The sequence below is a fragment of the Bufo gargarizans genome, chromosome 3 (assembly GCF_014858855.1).
Source record: "Bufo gargarizans isolate SCDJY-AF-19 chromosome 3, ASM1485885v1, whole genome shotgun sequence".
Lineage (NCBI taxonomy): Eukaryota > Metazoa > Chordata > Amphibia > Anura > Bufonidae > Bufo > Bufo gargarizans.
The window spans coordinates 381,830-401,210 of NC_058082.1; the positions used below are offsets into that span (position 1 = coordinate 381,830).

General features: G+C 49.3%; 1 protein-coding gene across 3 annotated transcripts in view; it reads right to left on the reverse strand.

Moving 5' to 3' along the window:
• The window catches only part of LCMT2 (leucine carboxyl methyltransferase 2), a 134,380-nt gene that overhangs the window by 30,392 nt on the left and 84,607 nt on the right, over positions 1-19,381 (reverse strand). For all 3 annotated transcript variants that reach the window (XM_044286594.1, XM_044286593.1, XM_044286595.1), the window contains 3 exons: positions 11,231-11,338; positions 9,477-9,573; positions 1,931-2,167 (listed from right to left, as the gene is read on the reverse strand). In XM_044286594.1, coding sequence (XP_044142529.1) covers positions 1,931-2,167; positions 9,477-9,573; positions 11,231-11,338 — 442 coding nt within the window. The remainder of the gene's footprint in view (positions 1-1,930; positions 2,168-9,476; positions 9,574-11,230; positions 11,339-19,381) is intronic.

Here is a 19,381-nt window from a genome sequence, read left to right on the forward strand (position 1 = left end):
TGTTCTGTGCTCAGCTATCTCCAGCAGTCCTATAGAGAGGACTACAGGAAATAGACGTGTTCTGTGCTCAGCTATCTCCAGCAGTCCTATAGAGAGGACTACAGGAAATAGATGTGTTCTGTGCTCAGCTATCCCCAGCAGTCCTATAGAGAGGACTACAGGAAATAGATGTGTTCTGTGCTCAGCTATCCCCAGCAGTCCTATAGAGAGGACTACAGCAAATAGACGTGTTCTGTGCTCAGCTATCCCCAGCAGTCCTATAGAGAGGACTACAGCAAATAGACGTGTTCTGTGCTCGGCTATCTCCAGCAGTCCTATAGAGAGGACTACAGGAAATAGACGTGTTCTGTGCTCAGCTATCTCCAGCAGTCCTATAGAGAGGACTACAGGAAATAGACGTGTTCTGTGCTCAGCTATCCCCGGCAGTCCTATAGAGAGGACTACAGGAAATAGACGTGTTCTGTGCTCGGCTATCCCCAGCAGTCCTATAGAGAGGACTACAGGAAATAGACGTGTTCTGTGCTCAGCTATCCCCGGCAGTCCTATAGAGAGGACTACAGGAAATAGATGTGTTCTGTGCTCGGCTATCTCCAGCAGTCCTATAGAGAGGACTACAGGAAATAGATGTGTTCTGTGCTCAGCTATCTCCAGCAGTCCTATAGAGAGGACTACAGGAAATAGACGTGTTCTGTGCTCAGCTATCCCCGGCAGTCCTATAGAGAGGACTACAGGAAATAGATGTGTTCTGTGCTCCGCCATCTCCAGCAGTCCTATAGAGAGGACTACAGGAAATAGACGTGTTCTGTGCTCGGCTATCTCCGGCAGTCCTATAGAGAGGACTACAGGAAATAGATGTGTTCTGTGCTCAGCTATCTCCAGCAGTCCTATAGAGAGGACTACAGGAAATAGATGTGTTCTGTGCTCGGCTATCTCCAGCAGTCCTATAGAGAGGACTACAGGAAATAGATGTGTTCTGTGCTCAGCTATCTCCAGCAGTCCTATAGAGAGGACTACAGGAAATAGACGTGTTCTGTGCTCAGCTATCCCCGGCAGTCCTATAGAGAGGACTACAGGAAATAGATGTGTTCTGTGCTCCGCCATCTCCAGCAGTCCTATAGAGAGGACTACAGGAAATAGACGTGTTCTGTGCTCGGCTATCTCCGGCAGTCCTATAGAGAGGACTACAGGAAATAGATGTGTTCTGTGCTCAGCTATCTCCAGCAGTCCTATAGAGAGGACTACAGGAAATAGATGTGTTCTGTGCTCAGCTATCTCCAGCAGTCCTATAGAGAGGACTACAGGAAATAGACGTGTTCTGTGCTCAGCTATCTCCAGCAGTCCTATAGAGAGGACTACAGGAAATAGACGTGTTCTGTGCTCAGCTATCTCCGGCAGTCCTATAGAGAGGACTACAGGAAATAGACGTGTTCTGTGCTCGGCTATCTCCAGCAGTCCTATAGAGAGGACTACAGGAAATAGATGTGTTCTGTGCTCAGCTATCTCCGGCAGTCCTATAGAGAGGACTACAGGAAATAGACGTGTTCTGTGCTCAGCTATCCCCAGCAGTCCTATAGAGAGGACTACAGGAAATAGATGTGTTCTGTGCTCGGCTATCCCCAGCAGTCCTATAGAGAGGACTACAGGAAATAGATGTGTTCTGTGCTCCGCTATCTCCAGCAGTCCTATAGAGAGTACTACAGGAAATAGACGTGTTCTGTGCTCGGCTATCTCCAGCAGTCCTATAGAGAGGACTACAGGAAATAGATGTGTTCTGTGCTCCGCTATCTCCAGCAGTCCTATAGAGAGGACTACAGGAAATAGATGTGTTCTGTGCTCAGCTATCCCCAGCAGTCCTATAGAGAGGACTCATCACTAATGACCCCACCATCACCACTAATTCCTCCACCAGCCTGTGGTACATAGTAATTACCCCATTGACTTGTGGTCACCTCTCTGCTCCAGGTGTCTTGTTCCTGTAGTAACAGATGGAGATCTCTTAATCTCTGGTGTTTGCCATTTCCTTCACCAAAACCTCCAGTAGAAAGAACAGACTGAGGAGAAACTAAACAGGAGCGATGACCAAATCGACGTAAACCACGGATGGCTGGGGACAGGAGGCGAGCAAGGACAGCCCCACGAGAAGCTGGAGGGGGCAACACAGTGAAGTCTGTGGAGCAGAATTAAGACATATTGATGGATGAGATCTACAAATATAGCAAAAATAAATGTACAAAGAGGACCCACCAAAGACAGAGATGGTGACAGGAGACAGAACCCTCCTAAAAAGACAGATGGACAGGACAAAGGACCCCCAAACGCAGAGATAGAGACAGGACAAAGGAACCTCCCAAAGCAAGGATAAGAGACAGGACAGAAGAGATCCCACCTATACACACATATGGTGACAGGACAGAGGAGATCCCACCTACAGACACAGATGTGGACAGGACAGAGGAGATCCCACCTACAGACACAGATGTGGACAGGACAGAGGAGATCCCACCTACAGACACAGATGTGGACAGGACAGAGGAGATCCCACCTACAGACACAGATGTGGACAGGACAGAGGAGATCCCACCTACAGACACAGATGGGGTCAGGACAGAGGAGATCCCACCTACAGACACAGATGTGGACAGGACAGAGGAGATCCCACCTACAGACACAGATGTGGACAGGACAGAGGAGATCCCACCTACAGACACAGATGGGGTTAGGACAGAGGAGATCCCAACTACAGACACAGATGTGGACAGGACAGAGGAGATCCCACCTACAGACACAGATGGGGTCAGGACAGAGGAGATCCCACCTACAGACACAGATGTGGACAGGACAGAGGAGATCCCACCTACAGACACAGATGTGGACAGGACAGAGGAGATCCTACCTACAGACACAGATGTGGACAGGACAGAGGAGATCTCACCTACAGACATAGATGGGGACAGGACAGAGGAGATCCCACCTACAGAAACAGATGTGGACAGGACAGAGGAGATCCCACCTACAGACACAGATGGGGTTAGGACAGAGGAGATCCCACCTACAGACACAGATGTGGACAGGACAGAGGAGATCCCACCTACAGACACAGATGTGGACAGGACAGAGGAGATCCCACCTACAGAAACAGATGGGGCGGGATGGTGGAGATCCCAACTACAGACACAGATGGAGACAGGACAGAGGAGATCCCAACTACAGACACAGATGGGGTCAGGTCAGAAGAGATCCCACCTACAGACACAGATGGGGACAGGACACAGGAGAGCCCACCTACAAACACAGATGGGGACAGGACACAGGAGATCCCACCTACAGACACAGATGGGGACAGGACACAGGAGAGCCCACCTACAGACACAGATGGGGACAGGACACAGGAGATCCCACCTACAGAAACAGATGGGGCAGGATGGTGGAGATCCCACCTATACAAACATATGGTGACAGGACAGAGGAGATCCCACCTACAGACAGAGATGGGGTCAGGACAGAAGAGATCCTACCTACAGAAACAGATGGGGACAGGACAGAGGAGATCCCAACTACAGACACAGATGGGGTCAGGTCAGAAGAGATCCCACCTACAGACACAGATGGGGTCAGGTCAGAAGAGATCCCACCTACAGACACAGATGGGGACAGGACACAGGACAGCCCACCTACAGACACAGATGGGGACAGGACACAGGAGAGATCCCACCTACAGACACAGATGGGGTCAGGTCAGAAGAGATCCCACCTACAGACACAGATGGGGACAGGACACAGGACAGCCCACCTACAGACACAGATGGGGACAGGACACAGGAGAGCCCACCTACAGAAACAGATGGGGCAGGACAGAGGAGATCCCACCTACAGACACAGATGGGGACAGGACAGAGGAGATCCCACCTACAGAAACAGATGGGGACAGGACAGAGGAGATCCCACCTACAGACACAGATGGGGACAGGACAGAGGAGATCCCACCTACAGAAACAGATGGGGACAGGACAGAGGAGATCCCACCTACAGACACAGATGGGGACAGGACAGAGGAGATCCCACCTACAGAAACAGATGGGGACAGGACAGAGGAGATCCCACCTACAGACACAGATGGTGACAGTATAACAAAATAATAGCAAAGACAGGTGCACTCTGCGGTCTCACTAAACTAGGGCTGCAACGATTAATCGATGTAATCGATTATAATCGATAACTGGATTCGTTGTCGACGAATCCAGTTATCGAATAATCGCCGATTCGTTGCCATGCGGGCGGTCGCTGCATCTTTATTTTACCTTTTTACAATGACGCTCCTGTAACAGCCAGGCAGAGCGGACGGCGGCGTAACGTCACTTGCTCATGTGACACGCCTGCTCCGCCTCCTTCATTCATGAAGTGGGCGGAGCAGGTGCGTCACGTGAGTGAGTGACGTTGCGCCGCCGTCCGCTCTGCCTGCTACTGGAGCGTCATTGTAAAAGGTAAAATAAAGATGCAGCGATTAGTTCGACTAAGCATCGGGGCCGGGGCTGTTATGGGGAGGATCTGTCTATGGCACTGCTATGGGGAGGGGGGATCTGTCTATGGCACTGCTATGGGGAGGGGGGGTCTGTGTATGGCACTGCTATGGGGAGGGGGATCTGTGCACTGTTATGAGGAAAGGGATCTGTGCACTGTTATGCCCATAACAGTGCACATATCCCCCTCTCTATAACAGCGCCGCCCACAGATCTCCCTCTCCATAACTGCGCTGCCCACAGATCCCCCTCTCCATAACTGTGCCGCCCACAGATCCCCCTCTCCATAACTGCGCCGCCCACAGATCCCCCTCTCCATAACTACGCCACCCACAGATCCCCCTCTCCATAACTGCGCCGCCCACAGATCCCCCTCTCCATAACTGCGCCACCCACAGATTCCCCTCTCCATAACTGCGCCACCCACAGATCCCCCTCTCCATAACTGCGCCACCCACAGATCCCCCTCTCCATAACAGCGCCGTCCACAGATCCCCCTCTCCATAACTGCGCCGCCCACAGATCCCCCTCTCCATAACTGCGCCGCCCACAGATCTCCCTCTCCATAACTGCGCCACCCACAGATCCCCCTCTCCATAACTGCGCCACCCACAGATCCCCCTCTCCATAACTGCGCCACCCACAGATCCCCCTCTCCATAACTGCGCCACCCATAGATCCCCCTCTCCATAACTGCGCCACCCACAGATCCCCCATAATAGTGTCGCCCACAGATCCCCCATAATAGTGTCGTCCACAGATCCCCCATAATAGTGTCGTCCACAGATCCCCCATAATAGTGTCGTCCACAATTTGTTTTAATATGGCCTTTGAACATATTTTTTCAAGTAAGATCATATAAACCTCTGTTTTGTAATTTAGTCGTTTTTCCCGATTAATCGTAGAAATTAATCGGCAACTAATCGATTATTCAAATAATCGTTAGCTGCAGCCCTACACTAAACCCTCAAACTGATTTTAAAATTGAAAGATTAGTCAACATGTCCTACGGTGTAGAAAATGTCTAAGCCCGGGCACCACGCCAAGGTTTCTCAAGTAGCCCGGGACCTAACGCTCTCCTACCTGAGCCGTATGGGCAATACCAGGAGCTAGTGGGCAAAATACAGGAGCATGCACTGGCTGAGTTGTTTGTGAGTCGGCCTCATGCTCCTGTAATTTGCCCACTGGCTCCTGGTATTGCCCATACGGCTCAGGTAGGAGAGTGTTGGGTCCACGAGCTACTTGAGAAACCTTGGCGCGGTGTTCGGGCTCAAACATGTCTTACACCGTAGGACATGTTGGCTAATCTCTCAATTTGAAAATCAGTTTGAGGGTTTAGTGAGACCGCAGAGTGCACCTGTCTGCTATTATTTTGTTATATCATTATATTGATTATCACATCCACATAATTGCTATCTTGTGTAGGATGTCTATTGTGGTACTTGTGGTTCACTGCGGGCATCCTCCACCATATGCATTTTTGCTGGGGATCGTCATTAGCAACGGGCCACAAGTGCAAGAGATGGTGACAGGACAGAGGATATCCCACCTACAGACACAGATGGTGACAGGACAGAGGAGATCCCACCTACAGACACAGATGGGGACATGACAGAGGAGATCCCACCTACAGACACAGATGGGGACAGGACAGAGGAGATCCTACCTACAGACACAGATGGGGACAGGACAGAGGAGATCCCACCTACAGACACAGATGGGGACAGGACAGAGGAGATCCCACCTACAGACACAGATGGGGACAGGACAGAGGAGATCCCACCTACAGACACAGATGGGGACAGGACAGAGGAGATCCCACCTACAGACACAGATGGTGACAGGACAGAGGAGATCCCAACTACAGACACAGATTACACAGATTGGGACAGGACAGAGGAGATCCCACCTACAGACACAGATGGTGACAGGACAGAGAAGATCCCAACTACAGACACAGATTACACAGATTGGGACAGGACAGAGGAGATCCCACCTACAGACACAGATGGGGACAGGACAGAGGAGATCCCAACTACAGACACAGATTACACAGATTGGGACAGGACAGAGGAGATCCCACCTACAGACACAGATGGGGACAGGACAGAGGAGATCCCACCTACAGACACAGATGGGGACGGGACAGAGGAGATCCCACCTACAGACACAGATGGGGACAGGACAGAGGAGATCCCACCTACAGACACAGATGGTGACAGGACAGAGGAGATCCCACCTACAGATACAGATGGGGACAGGACAGAGGAGATCCCACCTACAGACACAGATGGGGACCGGACAGAGGAGATCCCACCTACAGACACAGATTACACAGATTGGGACAGGACAGAGGAGATCTCACCTACAGACACAGATGGGGGCAGGGCAGAGGAGATCCCACCTACAGACACAGATGGGGACAGGACAGAGGAGATCTCACCTACAGACACAGATGGGGGCAGGGCAGAGGAGATCCCACCTACAGACACAGATAGGGACCGGAAGGAAGAGGTCCCACCTACAGACACAGATGGGGACGGGACAGAGGAGATCCCACCTACAGACAGAGATGGTGACAGGACAGAGGAGATCCCACCTACAGACACAGATGGTGACAGGACAGAGGAGATCCCACCTACAGATACAGATGGGGACAGGACAGAGGAGATCCCACCTACAGACACAGATGGGGACCGGACAGAGGAGATCCCACCTACAGACACAGATTACACAGATTGGGACAGGACAGAGAAGATCCCACCTACAGACACAGATTACACAGATTGGGACAGGACAGAGGAGATCCCACCTACAGACACAGATGGTGACAGGACAGAGAAGATCCCAACTACAGACACAGATTACACAGATTGGGACAGGACAGAGGAGATCCCACCTACAGACACAGATGGGGACAGGACAGAGGAGATCCCACCTACAGATACAGATGGGGGCAGGACAGAGGAGATCCCACCTACAGATACAGATGGGGGCAGGACAGAGGAGATCCCACCTACAGACAGAGATGGTGACAGGACAGAATAGATCCCACCTACAGACACATATGGGGACAGGATAGAGCAGATCCCACCTATAGATAGTGACAGGACAGAGGAGATCCCACTTACAGACACAGATGGGGACAGGACAGAGGAGATCCCACCTACAGACAGAGATGGTGACAGGACAGAGGAGATCCCACCTACAGACAGAGATGGGGACAGGACAAAGGAGATCCCACCTACAGACACAGATGGGGACAGGACAGAGGAGATCCCACCTACAGACACAGATGGGGACAGGACAGAGGAGATCCCACCTACAGACAGAGATGGTGACAGGACAGAGGAGATCCCACCTACAGACAGAGATGGTGACAGGACAGAGGAGATCCCACCTACAGACACAGATGGGGACAGGACAGAGGAGATCCCACCTACAGACAGAGATGGTGACAGGACAGAGGAGATCCCACCTACAGACACAGATAGGGACAGGACAGAGGAGATCCCACCTACAGACAGAGATGGTGACAGGACAGAATAGATCCCACCTACAGACAGAGATGGTGACAGGACAGAGGAGATCCCACCTACAGACAGAGATGGTGACAGGACAGAGGAGATCCCACCTACAGACACAGATGGGGACAGGACAGAGGAGATCCCACCTACAGACACAGATGGGGGCAGGACAGAGGAGATCCCACCTACAGACAGAGATGGTGACAGGACAGAGGAGATCCCACCTACAGACACAGATGGGGACAGGACAGAGGAGATCCCACCTACAGACACAGATGGGGGCAGGACAGAGGAGATCCCACCTACAGACAGAGATGGTGACAGGACAGAATAGATCCCACCTACAGACACAGATGGTGACAGGACAGAGGAGATCCCACCTACAGACACAGATGGGGGCAGGACAGAGGAGATCCCACCTACAGACAGAGATGGGGACATGACAGAGGAGATCCCACCTACAGACACAGATGGGGACAGGACAGAGGAGATCCCACCTACAGATACAGATGGGGACAGGACAGAGGAGATCCCACTTACAGACACAGATGGGGACAGGACAGAGGAGATCCCACCTACAGACACAGATGGGGACAGGCAGAGGAGATCCCACTTACAGACACAGATGGGGACAGGACAGAATAGATCCCACCTACAGACACAGATGGGGACAGGACAGAGGAGATCCCACCTACAGACAGAGATGGTGACAGGACAGAGGAGATCCCACCTACAGACAGAGATGGTGACAGGACAGAATAGATCCCACCTACAGACACAGATGGTGACAGGACAGAGGAGATCCCACCTACAGACACAGATGGAGGCAGGATGGTGGAGATCCCACCTACAGATACAGATGGGGGCAGGACAGAGGAGATCCCACCTACAGACAGAGATGGTGACAGGACAGAATAGATCCCACCTACAGACAGAGATGGTGACAGGACAGAGGAGATCCCACCTATAGATAGTGACAGGACAGAGGAGATCCCACCTACAGACAGAGATGGTGACAGGACAGAGGAGATCCCACCTACAGACACAGATGGTGACAGGACAGAGGAGATCCCACCTACAGATACAGATGGGGGCAGGACAGAGGAGATCCCACCTACAGACAGAGATGGTGACAGGACAGAATAGATCCCACCTACAGACACAGATGGGGACAGGACAGAGGAGATCCCAACTACAGACACAGATGGTGACAGGACAGAGGAGATCCCACCTATAGATAGTGACAGGACAGAGGAGATCCCACCTATAGATAGTGACAGGACAGAGGAGATCCCACCTACAGACAGAGATGGTGACAGGACAGAATAGATCCCACCTACAGACACAGATGGGGACAGGACAGAGGAGATCCCACCTACAGATACAGATGGGGGCAGGATGGTGGAGATCCCACCTCTTGATATATAGGTACCTGCAATTTCAGCGACAGGCCGCAGGGCTGGGATGTCCGCCAGGTCCCCTTGTGATGCCACAAGGATGAAGTAATGAGAACATTTGAGATGAAGCTCCTACAAGAAGTATTCATGTGTCAACAAAAAATCTCTAACTTGCTATTGACACAATATCCTACAGTTTGCTGATGGGTGGGAGTCTGGGGCCCCCCACAGAACAGAGAGACCTGGGTGTGTGGGCTAGAGCGCTCCTTTAGGCCTTCTATCAGGCACGGTGCACTGGTATTAGGATCACATATTCGCACTTTGTTCTCATGATGAATGTAAGTTCCAGCGGTAGGTCGGCGCCGACCCCCTTTAATGTACAGGCGCTCCCTGGCCACAGGCACCACTTTATATTACTCCATGTATTAACAACTTTCACACTCCTACTCCGGTGAGACAACTCCACCACATAGGACTGTGTTCACATCGGTGAGGCGTGCAGGGCTTTTTCTTTAATACCCTAGCACAGGGATCAGCAACCTCCGGGTGCTCTGAAACTACAACTCCCAGAATCCTCCTATCACTCCTGTGGGAGTAACAAGAACAGCCAAGTACATGTGCATGCTGGGAGTTGTAGTTTCACAACATCTGGAGTGCTGAAGGTTGCCGATCCCTGCCCTAGCAGAAGACTACTGACCCCCTCACGGCGTGGGCTCCTGGCTTCATGTACAGCCGCCTCTGAGGTCCTTACACTTTCTCCACCCGATCCCTCAGGGAATCGTTAAGGAAAGTGCTGGGGCAGCCAGGGCAGGGGTAGCAGCACCAGCGATTAGGGTCCTGTTTACAAGACGTATTAGACTAGGGGGGTCTCACAGAACATCTCCTGTCACCCACAACATGAAGGGGATTCTGGGGAATCGTTTTAATTACAGGGTGCAATAACGACCCACGATCTTCCCGCCCCGACCCACGGTCCCTCCACATCCTGGACTTCAGCTATTGGCTCGGAATATGTGCTCAGCCAATCAATGGCTGAGGTGGGTCGCTGACGTGGAAAGTGCTCAGCTGTGGCTCAGGTAGTGGCACACATGGACACGGTCACGTGGAGAAGCCGCCACAATAAGAACCTTTCCATGTCCATTAAAGGCGAGGTCTCACTTCAGCAGATGGCATTGATCAAGTAAAGAACGTTAACACAAGCCACTCACTAATGTATTGTGATTCTCCATATGGAATCCTTTGCTGTCTGGATTCATTTTTCCATCACATTATGCATTGCTCATTTCCATGGTTTCGACCACCCTTCAAACCAGCAGTGGTGGTCATGCTTGCACACTTTTGGAAAAAGCGCCAGCCTCTCTAGTGGCTGCGACCGTGGATGCGCACATAGGCTGGTGCTCTTTCCTACAGTGTTCAAACACGACCACCACAGCTGGATTACAGGGTGGTTGTAACCTTGGAAACAAGCAGTGTATCATGTGATGGAAAAGGGAATCCAGCCAGCAAAGGAGGCAACATGGAGAATCACAAGACATTAGGAAGTGCGTTGTATTAACTTTCTCTACATAATGAATGACACTTGCTGAAGTGAGAGGACCCCTTTAAACCCAGACAAATCCCACAGAATTCAAACTCATGACCTCAGAAGCCCCCTAAATCTGGTGGAGGTAATAGTATCCCAGAAGCCGATCCCTCAACCAGATCACTGCAGACGTCACTGGGCAATTCCAAATGTCATGAAAACTGCTCTGGAGCCGCAGTCCAGAACATCACGTTACGAGGAACTCACCTCAAACTCATCAAACGGCTCCAAAGACTCAATGCGCAACTTTTCTGACTCGGAGACACAAGATGCGGAGAACTGATTCATATCCAAGACCCGACATCTCTGCCAGCCCTGGGGGAAGACAAGGCCGGTACACAGTGAGGAAGAGGACCACTCCATCTGCACAGGCAGTAGATCATCTACCTGACCACCATATAACCTCCCACCAGTAAACTATCGCGCCCCAGACACCAACCACTATGGGTCTCCTCCCGCTGTCTATGACCGCAGGAGCCCCAGGCCTAATCTACACATTCAATACTAAGAAGTGGCCGGCTGAAGGAACTGAGTGAAGGAACTGAGTGAGAGAACTGAGAGAAGGAACTGAGAGAACTGAGTGAGAGTACTGAGAGAAGGAACTGAGTGAGAGAACTGAGAGAAGGAACTGAGTGAGAGAACTGAGTGAGAGTACTGAGAGAAGGAACTGAGTGAGAGAACTGAGAGAAGGAACTGAGTGAGAGTACTGAGAGAAGGAACTGAGAGAAGAAACTGAGTGAGAGAACTGAGAGAAGGAACTGAGTGAGAGAACTGAGTGAGAGAACGGAGAGAAGGAACTGAGTGAGAGAACTGAGTGAGAGTACTGAGAGAAGGAACTGAGTGAGAGTACTGAGAGAAGGAACTGAGTGAGAGAACTGAGAGAAGGAACTGAGTGAGAGAACTGAGAGAAGGAACTGAGTGAGAGAACTGAGTGAGAGAACTGAGAGAAGGAACTGAGTGAGAGAACTGAGTGAGAGTACTGAGAGAAGGAACTGAGTGAGAGAACTGAGAGAAGGAACTGAGTGAGAGAACTGAGTGAGAGAACTGAGAGAAGGAACTGAGTGAGAGAACTGAGTGAGAGTACTGAGAGAAGGAACTGAGTGAGAGAACTGAGAGAAGGAACTGAGAGAAGGAACTGAGTGAGAGAACTGAGAGAAGGAACTGAGTGAGAGAACTGAGAGAAGGAACTGAGTGAGAGAACTGAGTGAGAGAACTGAGTGAGAGAACTGAGTGAGAGAACTGAGTGAAGGAAGAGAGTGAGAAGGACTTCAATTCTACAGAAGAGAAGAGGAAACTCCAAATTCTACTGGGAGAAGAGGAGCCAATGGTGAAGAGAGCTGCCCAATATGTGACAGCGTGTCACAGACTAAGAGGGACATGAGAAACTGAGGACTTCCACAGACTTATGTCCATTCCCCTTTATATTACCCCCCTCCCCTTTATATCACCCCCCTCCCCTTTATATCACCCCTTCCCCTTTATATTACCCCCTTCCCCTTTTTCCTATGCAAACTCAACTGCTTTGGCAATGCTTACATATATTTGGTCCTGCCAATAAAGCTTATTTGAATTTGAATTTGAACTGAGTGAGAGAACTGAGAGAAGGAACTGAGTGAGAGAACTGAGAGAAAGAACTGAGTGAGAGAACTGAGAGAAAGAACTGAGTGAGAGAACTGAGAGAAGGAACTGAGTGAGAGAACTGAGAGAAGGAACTGAGTGAGAGAACTGAGAGAAGGAACTGAGTGAGAGAACTGAGTGAGAGTACTGAGAGAGTGAGAGAACTGAGAGAAGGAACTGAGTGAGAGAACTGAGTGAGAGAACTGAGAGAAGGAACTGAGTGAGAGAACTGAGTGAGAGAACTGAGAGAAGGAAACTGAGTGAGAGAACTGAGTGAGAGAACTGAGTGAGAGAACTGAGTGAGAGAACTGAGTGAGAGAACTGAGAGAAGGAACTGAGTGAGAGAACTGAGTGAGAGAACTGAGAGAAGGAACTGAGAGAAGGAACTGAGTGAGAGAACTGAGAGAAGGAACTGAGTGAGAGAACTGAGAGAGAGAACTGAGAGAAGGAACTGAGTGAGAGAACTGAGTGAGAGAACTGAGTGAGAGAACTGAGAGAAGGAACTGAGTGAGAGAACTGAGTGAGAGAACTGAGTGAGAGAACTGAGAGAAGGAACTGAGTGAGAGAACTGAGTGAGAGTACTGAGAGAAGGAACTGAGTGAGAGAACTGAGTGAGAGAACTGAGAGAAGGAACTGAGAGAAGGAACTGAGTGAGAGAACTGAGAGAAGGAACTGAGAGAAGGAACTGAGTGAGAGAACTGAGAGAAGGAACTGAGTGAGAGAACTGAGAGAAGGAACTGAGTGAGAGAACTGAGAGAAGGAACTGAGAGAAGGAACTGAGTGAGAGAACTGAGAGAAGGAACTGAGTGAGAGAACTGAGTGAGAGAACTGAGTGAGAGAACTGAGTGAGAGAACTGAGAGAAGGAACTGAGTGAGAGAACTGAGAGAAGGAACTGAGAGAAGGAACTGAGTGAGAGAACTGAGTGAGAGAACTGAGTGAGAGAAGGAACTGAGTGAAGGAACTGAGTGAGAGAACTGAGTGAGAGAACTGAGTGAGAGAGAAAACTGAGAGAGAGAACTGAGAGAAGGAACTGAGAGAACTGAGTGAGAGTACTGAGAGAGTGAGAGAACTGAGTGAGAGAACTGAGTGAGAGAACTGAGTGAGTGAGAAAACTGAGTGAGAGAACTGAGAGAAGGAACTGAGTGAGAGAACTGAGTGAGAGAACTGAGAGAGTGAGAGAACTGAGAGAGTGAGAGAACTGAGAGAAGGAACTGAGAGAAGGAACTGAGTGAGAGTAATGAGAGAGTGAGAGAACTGAGTGAGTGAGAAAACTGAGAGAGTGAGAGAACTGAGTGAGAGAGCTGAGAGAAGGAACTGAGTGAGAAAACTGAGTGAGAGTACTGAGAGAGTGAGAGAACTGAGTGAGTGAGAGTACTGAGAGAGTGAGAGAACTGAGTGAGAGAACTGAGAGAAGGAACTGAGTGAGAGAACTGAGAGAGAGAACTGAGTGAGAGAACTGAGAGAAGGAACTGAGTGAGAGAACTGAGAGAAGGAACTGAGTGAGAGAACTGAGAGAAGGAACTGAGAGAACTGAGTGAGAGTACTGAGAGAGTGAGAGAACTGAGTGAGAGAACTGAGAGAAGGAACTGAGTGAGAGAACTGAGAGAAGGAACTGAGTGAGAGAACTGAGAGAAGGAACTGAGTGAGAGAACTGAGAGAAGGAACTGAGTGAGAGAACTGAGAGAAGGAACTGAGTGAGAGAACTGAGAGAAGGAACTGAGTGAGAGAACTGAGTGAGAGAACTGAGTGAGAGAACTGAGTGAGAGAACTGAGTGAGAGAACTGAGTGAGAGAACTGAGAGAAGGAACTGAGTGAGAGAACTGAGAGAAGGAACTGAGTGAGAGAACTGAGTGAGAGAACTGAGAGAGAGAACTGAGAGAGAGAACTGAGTGAGAGAACTGAGTGAGAGAACTGAGTGAGAAAACTGAGAGAAGGAACTGAGTGAGAGAACTGAGAGAAGGAACTGAGTGAGAGAACTGAGAGAAGGAACTGAGTGAGAGAACTGAGTGAGAGAACTGAGAGAAGGAACTGAGTGAGAGAACTGAGAGAAGGAACTGAGTGAGAGAACTGAGAGAAGGAACTGAGTGAGAGAACTGAGTGAGAGAACTGAGAGAAGGAACTGAGTGAGAGAACTGAGTGAGAGAACTGAGAGAGAGAACTGAGTGAGAGAACTGAGTTAGAGAACTGAGTGAGAGAACTGAGAGAAGGAACTGAGTGAGAGAACTGAGAGAAGGAACTGAGTGAGAGAACTGAGTGAGAGTACTGAGAGAACTGAGTGAGAGAACTGAGAGAAGGAACTGAGTGAAGGAACTGAGTGAGAGAACTGAGTGAGAGAACTGAGAGAAGGAACTGAGTGAGAGAACTGAGTGAGAGAGAAAACTGAGAGAGAGAACTGAGAGAAGGAACTGAGAGAAGGAACTGAAAGAACTGAGTGAGAGTACTGAGAGAGTGAGAGAACTGAGTGAGAGAACTGAGTGAGTGAGAGAACTGAGTGAGAGAACTGAGTGAGTGAGAGAACTGAGTGAGAGAACTGAGAGAAGGAACTGAGTGAGAGAACTGAGAGAGTGAGAGAACTGAGAGAGTGAGAGAACTGAGAGAAGGAACTGAGAGAAGGAACTGAGTGAGAGAACTGAGTGAGAGTACTGAGAGAGTGAGAGAACTGAGTGAGTGAGAAAACTGAGAGAGTGAGAGAACTGAGTGAGAGAACTGAGAGAAGGAACTGAGTGAGAAAACTGAGTGAGAGTACTGAGAGAGTGAGAGAACTGAGTGAGTGAGAAAACTGAGAGAGTGAGAGAACTGAGTGAGAGAACTGAGAGAAGGAACTGAGTGAGAGAACTGAGAGAGAGAACTGAGTGAGAGAACTGAGAGAAGGAACTGAGTGAGAGAACTGAGAGAAGGAACTGAGTGAGAGAACTGAGAGAAGGAACTGAGAGAACTGAGTGAGAGTACTGAGAGAGTGAGAGAACTGAGTGAGAGAACTGAGTGAGAGAACTGAGAGAAGGAACTGAGTGAGAGAACTGAGAGAAGGAACTGAGTGAGAGAACTGAGAGAACTGGAGAACTGGAGTGAGAGAACTGAGTGAGAGAACTGAGTGAGAGAACTGAGAGAGAGAACTGAGTGAGAGAACTGAGAGAAGGAACTGAGTGAGAGAACTGAGAGAAGGAACTGAGTGAGAGAACTGAGAGAAGGAACTGAGTGAGAGAACTGAGTGAGAGAACTGAGAGAAGGAACTGAGTGAGAGAACTGAGTGAGAGAACTGAGAGAAGGAACTGAGTGAGAGAACTGAGTGAGAGAACTGAGAGAAGGAACTGAGTGAGAGAACTGAGTGAGAGAACTGAGTGAGAGAACTGAGAGAAGGAACTGAGTGAGAGAACTGAGTGAGAGAACTGAGTGAGAGAACTGAGTGAGAAAACTGAGAGAAGGAACTGAGTGAGAGAACTGAGAGAAGAACTGAGTGAGAGAACTGAGTGAGAGAACTGAGAGAAGGAACTGAGTGAGAGAACTGAGTGAGAGAACTGAGAGAAGGAACTGAGTGAGAGAACTGAGTGAGAGAACTGAGTGAGAGAACTGCGAAACTGAGAGAAGGACTGAGTGAGAGAACTGAGAGAAGGAACTGAGTGAGAGAACTGAGTGAGGAGAACTGAGAGAAGGAACTGAGTGAGAGAACTGAGGTGAGAGAACTGATGTGAGAGGAACTGAGTGAGAGAACTGAGAGAGAGAACTGAGTGAGAGAACTGAGAGAAGGAACTGAGTGAGAGAACTGAGAGAAGGAACTGAGTGAGGAGAACTGAGAGAAGGAACTGAGAGAACTGAGTGAGAGTACTGAGAGAGTGAGAGAACTGAGTGAGAGAACTGAGTGAGAGAACTGAGAGAAGGAACTGAGTGAGAGAACTGAGAGAAGGAACTGAGTGAGAGAACTGAGAGAAGGAACTGAGTGAGAGAACTGAGTGAGAGAACTGAGTGAGAGAACTGAGTGAGAGAACTGAGTGACAGAACTGAGTGAGAGAAGGAACTGAGTGAGAGAACTGAGAGAGAGAACTGAGAGAGAGAACTGAGAGAGAGAACTGAGTGAGAGAACTGAGTGAGAGAACTGAGTGAGAAAACTGAGTGAGAGAACTGAGAGAAGGAACTGAGTGAGAGAACTGAGGAGAAGGAACTGAGTGAGAGAACTGAGAGAAGGAACTGAGTGAGAGAACTGAGAGAAGGAACTGAGTGAGAGAACTGAGTGAGAGAACTGAGTGAGAGAACTGAGAGAAGGAACTGAGTGAGAGAACTGAGAGAAGGAACTGAGTGAGAGAACTGAGAGAAGGAACTGAGTGAGAGAACTGAGTGAGAGAACTGAGAGAGAGAACTGAGAGAGAGAACTGAGTGAGAGAACTGAGTGAGAGAATTGAGTGAGAGAACTGAGTGAGAAAACTGAGTGAGAGAACTGAGAGAAGGAACTGAGTGAGAGAACTGAGAGAAGGAACTGAGTGAGAGAACTGAGAGAAGGAACTGAGTGAGAGAACTGAGTGAGAGAACTGAGAGAAGGAACTGAGTGAGAGAACTGAGTGAGAGAACTGAGAGAAGGAACTGAGTGAGAGAACTGAGTGAGAGAACTGAGAGAAGGAACTGAGTGAGAGAACTGAGTGAGAGAACTGAGAGAGAGAACTGAGTGAGAGAACTGAGTGAGAGAACTGAGAGAAGGAACTGAGTGAGAGAACTGAGTGAGAGAACTGAGTGAGAAAACTGAGAGAAGGAACTGAGTGAGAGAACTGAGAGAAGGAACTGAGTGAGAGAACTGAGTGAGAGAACTGAGAGAAGGAACTGAGTGAGAGAACTGAGTGAGAGAACTGAGAGAAGGAACTGAGTGAGAGAACTGAGTGAGAGAACTGAGAGAAGGAACTGAGTGAGAGAACTGAGTGAGAGAACTGAGTGAGAGAACTGAGTGAGAGAACTGAGTGAGAGAACTGAGTGAGAGAACTGAGAGAAGGAACTGAGTGAGAGAACTGAGTGAGAGAACTGAGAGAAGGAACTGAGTGAGAGAACTGAGTGAGAGAACTGAGTGAGAGAACTGAGTGAGAGAACTGAGTGAGAGAACTGAGAGAAGGAACTGAGTGAGAGAACTGAGTGAGAGAACTGAGTGAGAGAACTGAGTGAGAGAACTGAGTGAGAGAACTGAGTGAGAGAACTCTGGGGTTATTCTAACACCTTCCAGGAAATCCGCAAGCAAATCGGAGATTCCCGCTCTGCGATATGGCGGTTCTCAGGCGCACGGTATTGTCTTCCAGTCATATTTGGTATCAGATGATTGGTAAAGTTCTACTGATTATAAATATGATTCTACTTCTTGATTTGACCTCCGGGTACGGAGAAACTGGCAAAGCAGGGATTCTGCCAGACTCTCTCTCTCTGGGGCAAGAACTGCCCCCTGCTCCAATTACCCAAGGCTGGACTTGTACGTGTCACAGCCACCACCAGCTCCAGAGGGGGTAAAACACAGCGACCCACTCAGGTCCGTCACTACCATCTGACGTCAACTAACATCACGACCGCCCGCTGGACACGGGCACCCGCCATCTTGGATTATTCCTTACATAGACTATCTTTTACTGGACTCGGTAATTCTGACCTTACAGACATTCTGTTCCCTTCCACCTCTTACTTATTTCCATCCGACCAATCTGTCCGGCCGCTAGATTTATCTGTCAGTTATAATGTAGCTTTTATAATAAAACTAACGATTTCATGGTTCCAGTTCTGCCCTTGTTCCCTGATGATCTGGTCTATGCTCAGAGCTCTGTCCTCAGAGGAGACATTCCACCGTCTTATTTCTATACATTGCTGATTGGTTAGCTCGGCTGCAAATAACCCTTCCTTCCCTTTAGGATCAGCTAGCCGCGGTCTCTGCGCCCGATCCAATACGAAGAGGGGTGGCAGCAAATTAACCGGATTTCCAGCACAAATCAGATAATTTTATTTTAAGTACTGCCTCTCTGTCTATGATGTAGACACAGATAGTACTGCCTCTCTGTCTATGATGTAGACACAGATAGTACTGACTCCCTGTCTATGATGTAGACTCAGATAGTACTGATTCCCTGACTATGATGTAAGTTTAGATAGTACTGCCTCCCTGTCTATGAAGTATAGATAGTACTGCCTCTCCGTCTATGATGTGGATACAGATAGTACTGCCTCCCTGACTATGATGTAGACACAGATAGTACTGCCTCCCTGCCTATCATGTAGACACAGATAGTACTGCCTCCCTGTCTATGAAGTATAGATAGTACTGCCTCTCTGTCTATGATGTAGACACAGATAGTACTGAATCTGTCTATTATGTAGAAACAGATAGTACTGCCTCCCTGTCTATGAAGTACAGATAGTACTGCCTCCCTGTCTATGAAGTACAGATAGTACTGCCTCCCTGACTATGATGTAGACACAGATAGTACTGCCTCCCTGACTATGATGTAGACACAGATAGTACTGCCTCCCTGACTATGATGTAGACACAGATAGTACTGCCTCCCTGACTATGATGTAGACACAGATAGTACTGCCTCCCTGACTATGATGTAGACACAGATAGTACTGCCTCCCTGACTATCATGTAGACACAGATAGTACTGCCTCCCTGCCTATCATGTAGACACAGATAGTACTGCCTCCCTTTAATCCTTAGAATACCAGCGCTATTCATGTATGGTGCTAGTAACTGGGTCTGAAGTCCCAGCGCTGTATCAGCTGCAGGG